Consider the following 8,699-nt stretch of genomic DNA (forward strand, 5'->3'; position numbering starts at 1 on the left):
ACCAAAAGTGTATTCTTTTGCCAAAATTTTTGGCCAGTAATACTTTAGTGCCTTGTTGCAAACAGGATGCATGCGTTGGAATATCTTTATTCCTTATTTTCACTCTGTCAGTTAGGTTAGTATTGTGGAGTATCTACAATGTTGTTGATCCATCCTCAGTTTTCTCCTGTCACAGCCATTAAACTGTAGCTGTTTTAAATTCAGCATTGGCCTCATGGTGAAATCCCTGAGCGGTTTCCTTCCTCTCCGGCAACTAAGTTAGGAAGGACACCTGTATCATTGTAGTGACTGGGTGTATTGATACACCATCCAAAGTGTAATTAATAACTTTACCATGCTCAAAGTGATATTCAACGTCTGCTTTGTTTTTTACCCATCTACCAATTGGTGCCCTTCTTTGCGAGGCATTGGAAAACCTACAGGGCCTTTGTAGTTGAATCTGTGTTTGAAATTCACTGCTCTACTGAGGGATCTTACAGATAATTGTATGTGTGGGGTACAGATATGAGGTACTAATAAAAAAATTGTGTTAAACATTATGGGGCATTGTGTGTAGGCCAGTGGCAAAAAAAAAATCTACATTTAATACATTTTAAATGCAGGCTGTAACATAACAAAATGTGTACAAAGTCAAGGGGTGTGAATACTTTCTGAAGGCACTGTATGTGGAAAATGCATTGGATTTGAAAAAAGTCATCAACTGTTGTTTTGAGATTGGAATTTCAACCACAGGATTATGTCATTATGGTACCCAAATTTAAACATAGACAAATCTTGTATAAAATGTGTTGAATTTGTACCTTTAAAACAATGTCAGATCTTCAACGTTATACCTTTATTAAATGTGTATTTTTTTATTTGCACAAAAGAAAACAAGTGATAGACAACAATACAGATAAAAAAAAAAAAAAAAAAAACGGTGCACATGTATGGTTGGAAGCCCAAGGGTTTATATGAAAACCACACCACAAAAAAGCAATATATAAGTACAAAAATAAAAAAGGGTTGTTAAAACAGATAACAAAATAAATGTATAAATGAATAAATGAATTGATCAGTATACTGTATCTGCTATCAGAAGAAAAACATGATAGGCTAGGCAGTACCATAAATCTAAGTTAAAGAATAGGACTAAATCGAATAAAATTTAATTTGAAGTGCATTTAAAGTTTGATTTGATTTAGTCCTATTCTTTAATTTAGATTTTTGGTTGAGATGGAGAAGTGAATCCAACATATAAATTATTAATTTGTTCACAAACTGGGATTAAAGACAGACTAAGTCAGTGGCACAGATGGAACTATCCAAGCAGAAGATACATCTCCTTCAACTGTGGATATTTGGTTGTGTTTACAACCAAACACAATTCAATATCATTTTTGAACTACAATAAATAGCATATTAACTTTTTGATGGGAAAACAAATGACATGTTGGATTCACGTCTTCAACTAAACCAACAATAAAAATATAAGAATGGGATTAAGCCAGTGGCTCAGATAGAACTAGCCAAGCAGTATATACATGTCCTTTAAATGTTGATATTTGGTTGCATTGTCAACCAAACACAATTCAATATTACTTTTGAAATACAGTAAATAGCCTAAAGTTAAGGCTATTTTACAAACCAATGTAACATTCAACCTTAAAATGAGTAAAACATCCATGGCCACATTTGGATGTTTCTGTAACTATAAATGTATTCCTATGTAATTATATAGACCGTGCATGTTCAAGATAGCATGCATAGGTCGTTGCAGATCTGTGGAGAGCTTCACAATTGCTATAATAATCTGTGCAGAATCTCAAACGACATTGATCACTTGCACCATGTACTTTTAATGTAATTTCAACTGCAATCCAGCTTTTGTTCTGCTATTAGATTAAGCACAGTGATAATACATTAATCTGTTGTATAAATAAACAAAATATCTGACATTGCATTCCCATTTTAACTTTGCTGTGCTTTTAAATGGTTCAAAGCGCAGTGATAGCCATTTGGATGGCAACTAAACCAAAAATCAGAAAAAACATTTCCATTGGAATTTGGTTGTGCTTTTAGATGGTTGAAAGCATAGTGAGTGATAACACATTGGACTTTTTCAGCGGGTGAATATAGGTTGTAATCTCAACTTCTCAACCAAATATTACCCAATTATCCATGTTGAAATTATGTGGTGTGCCCAGTGGGTATTGTATCAAACACAACATATTTTGTCCTCATATGACAATTCTGAGGCCACTTTTAGTGAGTCTCCAAAGAAGTGGTGCATTTGTCTCAGGCTGTCTTTGGCAGAGCCAGGACAAATGGGACAAGGGCACCTTTAGCCTCTATAGGTGCTTTGAGTGCCTGTGCCTCAGGCAAAAACTGTTCATTCTCCTCTTCCACAACAAACTGCAATGTTTGGGCCTTGTTCACACAGTAAATGGTGTTGCCAATGACAGCACAGCGAAAGGGCAAGGGGTTGGTCTGCTCCAGGGATGCACTGTTGTGCCATATTTTTACCACAGTGTTGTATTTGAACACGTTGACGCCGTAGTCACGGTTGACGTCAAACCTGTAGATGAAGTTTTTGAATGCCACCATGTCCGTGGATTTCTTTCTGCTGTTATTGAACGGGCATTCCTCCCAGTCGTCTCTTCTAGTGTCATATCTTAGCAGACGATAAAATAGAGAGCCTCCGGACACGAACATCTCTCCATTACAGGTTGTTGCCTCGTGCGCAATAGCAAACGCTCCTTTTGGTAGTGGAGCCACGGGGCGCCACCTATCCATGCGAGGGTCATATTTCTCCACCGTGAAGAGACATTCCCCTCCAATTGCAAACAGGTAGCCGTCCATAGACACCAGCTTGAGCTGAGACCGACCCTCGGTGAGCGGTCGAATTTCGCTCCAGCTGTCAGTGAGAGGGTTGTAGCAGAACACTTTGTCCGAGACCTTGCCTTTGTCGTCCTGCCTTTTGATTCCACCTGCCACGAATAGGTAATTGTACATGGTGCATATCCCAGAGCCCTTTGTGTTGATTTCATCTGGCATCTTCGTCAGCACTTTCCAGTCCTTTGTCTCCTTGTTGTAATAGTAGATCATACGATTCTCCTTCAGGGACACCATGGATAGAGGGCTCTGAGGGCGACTGTTCTCACGACTTGGAGGTCTGCTCCCGACGCAGTCATACACCTCGTTGATTTCAGCCACCATCAACACCCTCTTTCCCTCCATTCTCCTGGTGAGAATGAGTTCTCTCTCCCCTCCGGTCAAACGCCCATAGACATCGGGATCCCGCAGTATTTGCAAGAAATTGTCACTCATGTACTTGTAGGCTTTCTCCTTCAACTCGCTGAGACGTTGCCTTTTGGCTATTGTCAAAATCTCATAGCAGTTCTCCGCGGTAATCTGCTCCGACATTGTATCGACAGCAGCTTGAACCGCGCAGGGGATTTGTAATATTTTAGCTCCGGTGATGACCTCTACAATATTATCCTTACTAACCTCCATTCGGCATGAGTAAATGTAATCCACCAAAATGGTCAAAGTCTTAAAACTCACCCCCTTCACTCGCAATACGTCTCGGGACTGCCGCGCCTTGAAATAGTCACTTTTCTCAGCCAAAACGGCTTTATGCGCTTCAAGTTTCTTTCCAGACACTTCAATCACTAAATCCGTCTCCTCTTTAGAAGCAAAGACTCTGTTTCCACATCCCCATCCTTCCTGCCTCGACTGCAGTGCTGGGTTTCCCTGTGTAGCGTCTGCGTCGCTTTCTCTCCACACAGCCGTCTGTCCCGCACTGCCTGGCTGTCCGCGCTGATGTACTTGCAGTGCTTCTGCAGTGATACAATAGGTGACAGGCGCAGAGCTCCCCTCCCTATGCCCCACCTGGGAACTCGCTTTATCAATCAGACAGTGATATTTCACAGCTCCTCCACTGACTTCACACACGAGAGGGGTGCTCTGTGCTTGCGTTTCGTCATCCAGGCAGCAGAGGGAATATCCCAGGCTGTGCGCCACGTCAGCCTGTGCGCGGTAATTCTCCTCTACCGCATCGCGCTCTATGGAACAGTGCTGCTCTTTGTTGGTTTGTGGGGAATTACAATGTATTAATGAACCATGCTTTTGATCAACATTTGCATTTACTGAGTCATTCCTTGGTTGGCTACCATTATAAAATCTAAGACCCATCACGACATTGTCCATTTCAACAAGTGGTCCATTAGTCTCCGTAATACACTGGTACCCAAAGTTTTGATTCTCGTCTGGATCTTTTATCTCGGGTATATTTCCAGTGAAGTCCTGCATCAGCAAAGACATTTTGTCCACCTGCTCTTTCTCGTGACAGGCAGGTGGTGTGTCAGCATCAGCACTGAGTAGGCGCAAGTCTGGGACGCACTGGGCACTGTTGTCCATTATCGCAACGCACGGGTTTGTGATCTATGCATTTTTGTTAATATTCTAGTTAAATCAGACAAGTCCAGTATATTGCAATAAGAGGCAATATAAGAGTCAATAGGTTTGATTGCAATCGCCCCTTAATGATCCCTTTCAGTCCTTCAGTCTCTTGGACTAGGCCTACTACATGTAATAAGACCTCTGGATTGTCACGTCTGCTATCTCCTCGGGTCTCTTATCCCTTTTCATTTGATCAGAGGGAAATATAAATTAAATGCATTTCCCATGCAGCAACAGGGCGGGTGGATGATGACATGTAAGGAAACTGGGGATCACCGACGACACAATTCTATTTTCCTTTGTCCATCTTCATTTCAGGGTTCAACAGGTGCTGGTGCATCATCTGTGGTGAGGTGGGGAAATTATGCGCATCAACATCGAGACTTATTTCCCTCTTCTAAACATAATATACACAATGTGTCCCCTCTGAGCTGCAATTGCAGCTCAGAGTGACACAGCGACAAAATATTTGAGACAGTGGATTGTGGATGTGGCTATTCGCGTTGTCACCACTGACTTTCTTTATTAAGAATAGACTTATATTGATAATGGTCTATTTGAATTATACCATCTAATGTGGGCTATAGGCTGCCAGAGGCTTTGTGTTGATTGTGTAATTACTCATTGCGCGTAATGCTTTTGTGCGCCATAATCTGTTACTGCGAGAAGCTTCATTTTATCCATGGAACCACTTCAACAAATAAATGCTTTCTTCTTTATCCTATTATTGCAATAAAACATCTCGTTTTGAAAACAAACAATATGAATTGTAACGAACTAAAGCATAAACTACAAAACTACAAAAGTCAAAAGTGAATGTCATACTTACTCGTACAATAGGTTTACTCCCCAGCTGCAAAATATGGTGCCTGATGCAGTCTGGTTATAACCTATGTGATGCAGCGCAGTTATAAGGGCTTTGCAGATGGCAAACCGCTTTTGCTTGAAGAATGAGCCAGTCGAGCCTCAGAAACCGTTAGGCTATTCGCTGTCGCAGAGGACCATGGCCAGTCAGCTTCGGATACAGATAAGATTAAAGACTATATTTCACCTATAATATTCCTTGCGACATAACTTCGAATCCTATCCAAACCAAATTTGAGAAAGTAAGTTAAAAACAGTTATTGATTGAAGATTTGCCTTCCTCCTAAACTAATTTTGCGGGTGATGTAATTTAATGAGGGGATGGTGGGTTGTACATTAAACCCTCCCCTTTTATTAACCCTTCACAGAAGTGTGATCTAAAGTCTATCATGTATGACTGGAATGAATGCCTGAGAAATGCATGCAGGTCAAATGGTTTAACATATACCCCATAATACATGTGGGATCGGATTATTGTTCATTTATTACTGCATCCTTATGTTACTATAAGAAAGACAAACACTTACAAAAGAGAAGTGTGTGGATGGATACCTAAACAGAAACGAATGCATCAGATTCAGTGCCTTCGGAAAGTATTCAGACCCCTTGACTTTTTCCACATTTTGATACGTTACAGCCACCTGTTTCCATTGATCATCCTTGAGATGTTTCTACAACTTGATTGGAGTCCACTTGTGGTAAATTCAATTGTTTGGACATGATTTGGAAAGGCACACACTGTCACACACTGCCCCCGAGACAGGATTGTGTCAAGGCACAAATCTGTGGAAGGGTGCCAACAAATGTCTGCAGCATTGAAGGTCCCCAAGAACACAGTGGCCTCCATCATTCTTAAATGGGAGAAGTTTGGAACCACCAAGACTCTTCCTAGAGCTGGCCGCCCGGCCAAGCTGAGCAATTGGGGGGGAAGGGCCTTGGTCAGGAAGGTGACCAAGAACCCGATGGTCACTCTGACAGAGCTCTAGAGTTCTTCTGTGGAGATGGGAGAACCTTCCAGAAGGACAACCATCTGCAGTACCTGCAGTACTCCACCAATCAGGCCTTAATGATGGAGTGGCCAGACGGAAGCCACTCCTCAGTAAAATGCACATGACAGCCCGTATAGAGTTTGCCTAAAGGCACCTAAAGACTCTCAGACCATGAGAAACAAGATTCTGTGGTCTAATGAAACCAAGATTGAACTCTTTGGCCTGAATGCCAAGAGTCACGTCTGGAAGAAACCTGGCATCATCCCTACGGTGAAGCATGGTGGTGGCAGCATCATGCTGTGGGGATGTTTTTCAGCGGCAGGGACTGGGAGAGTAATCAGGATCAAGGCAAAGATGAACGGAGCAAAGTACAAAGAGATCCTTGATGAAAACCTGCTCCAAAGCGCTCAGGACCTCAGACTGGGGCAAAGGTTTCCCTTCCAACAGGACAACGACCCTAAGCACACAGCCAAGACAACGCAGGAGTGGCTTCGGGACAAGTCTCTGAATGTCCTTGAGTGGCCCAGCCAGAGCCCGGACTTGAACCCGATCAAACATCTCTGGAGAGACCTGAAAATAGCTGTGCAGCAACGCTCCCCATCCAACCTGACAGAGCTTGAGAGGATCTGCAGAGAAAAATGGGAGAATCTCTCCAAATACAGGTGTGCCAAGCTTGTAGCATCATACCCAAGAAGACTTGAGGCTGTAATCGCTGCCAAAGGTGCTTCAACAAAGTACTGAGTAAAGGGTCTGAATACTTATGTAAAATTTGATATTTGAGTTTTTTGTTTTTAAAAAATGTCTCTTTCTTTTTACAGACCTTGTTTTTTCTTTGTCATTATCGGGTATTGTGTGTAGATTGACGAGGGGGGAAAAACTATTTAATCCATTTTAGAATAAGGCTGTAACGTAACAAAATGTGGAAAAAGTCAAGGGGTCTGAATACTTTCGGAATGCGCTGTATGTCCATGTTATCCAACTCAATATTGAAGGAACATAGAATGGAACAGTGGCATTGCAATCCCAGAGGAAGTAAGCCTACAATATAAAGGGCTATAACATTTTTTAACTCCCCTTCTGCCAAATGTCTTGTTTCATGTCTGAAACCCAGAAGTGTGTCTTGAATGATCCCCATGATGATACCAAGTAGAACAACCAGCAACCGCCAACCAGCACCCAGGCCCTTTAATGAGAGTCTATTTTAATAGAACCTGCCTTATCGTCAGGAGAGACTGCATGGCTCATGACCAGATAACCACATGAGAAAAGCTTCCTCTCTGCACAGTTCATCAGAAATGGCTGTTGGCACAGGAAAGCAGAAGGTCATTTTAAACGACTCAGGAACAATGGTGAGAAAAAGGGGAGAGGAGGGCCACAGGAAAGATCCATCCTCAGTTTGGCCGGGTCACCGTCTCTGATAGGATAGATCAATGGTTCCCATCCAGGGGTACTAGGACCCCTGGGGGTACTTGGCCTATCTACAGGGGGTACTCGAGAAGACCCATGAGACCATAGGCCTACTGGTAAAATGAATGCACATGAGTGGGTACTTCAGAGGTACTCCGGTCAGAGCAAAATTTAATTGGTGGCACAGTAACCAAAAAAGGTTGGGAACCACTGGGATAGGTAAAGGAGCATGCAGATGGGGCCCAACATACACACACACACTTTCTACATTTAGCAGACGCTCTTATCCAGAGCGACTTACAAGAGCAATTAGGGTTAAGTGCCTTGCTCAAGGGCACATCAACAGATTTTTGACGTAGTCAGCTTGGGGATTGGAAGCAGCGTCCTTTCGGTTACTGGCCCAACACTCTTAAGCACTATGCCACTAGGCTACCCCCCACCCCCCTCCCACACACACAAACACACACACACACACACACACACACACACACACACACACACACACACACACACACACACACACACACACACACACACACACACACACACACACACACACACACACACACACACACACCCACACCCACACCCACACACACACACACACACACACAAAGTCCTAGTTCACTGATGCCTGACCTCACTCTGACAGCAGAGATGAGCTGGTGAACAAGGGATATTAGATATTATAAACCCTCTGTCATGTTTTATGATGCCACACTGACGGAGAGTAGGCAGCAAGCTAAAGGTCACAATTGCATACTTAATAAGTCTACAGCCACTCTTGTATAACTTGTTGTTATGGGGCATTTATTCCTAACTTATGAATTCACTATGTTTATGAGTGGGCAGAATGAAGATGACCGCTTTCCTCAGCTCCATTAGTGTAAATCAGTATCCAGTACCCAGGCCAGAAGGAGTAGGACTCATTACCAGGGACATCCAGTATATACTTCTCTGTGGAGGAGACCACCCCAGAGCAGGCTATATCTAGGC

The 8,699-nt window shown here is 42.7% G+C and overlaps 1 protein-coding gene across 1 annotated transcript; it reads right to left on the reverse strand.

The window, feature by feature from the left end:
- Positions 1 to 1,599: 1,599 nt before the first annotated feature.
- LOC121552481 (kelch repeat and BTB domain-containing protein 11-like) lies at positions 1,600 to 5,604 on the reverse strand. Its single transcript, XM_041865420.1, has 2 exons — positions 5,273 to 5,604; positions 1,600 to 4,786 (listed from the first exon to the last, which is right to left on the reverse strand). Exon 2 carries the CDS (start codon positions 4,399 to 4,401, stop codon positions 2,278 to 2,280), a length of 2,124 nt encoding a protein of 707 aa, XP_041721354.1. The 5' UTR covers positions 4,402 to 4,786; positions 5,273 to 5,604; the 3' UTR covers positions 1,600 to 2,277.
- Positions 5,605 to 8,699: the final 3,095 nt, after the last annotated feature.

Source organism: Coregonus clupeaformis, chromosome 36 (genome assembly GCF_020615455.1).
Source record: "Coregonus clupeaformis isolate EN_2021a chromosome 36, ASM2061545v1, whole genome shotgun sequence".
Taxonomy (NCBI): domain Eukaryota; kingdom Metazoa; phylum Chordata; class Actinopteri; order Salmoniformes; family Salmonidae; genus Coregonus; species Coregonus clupeaformis.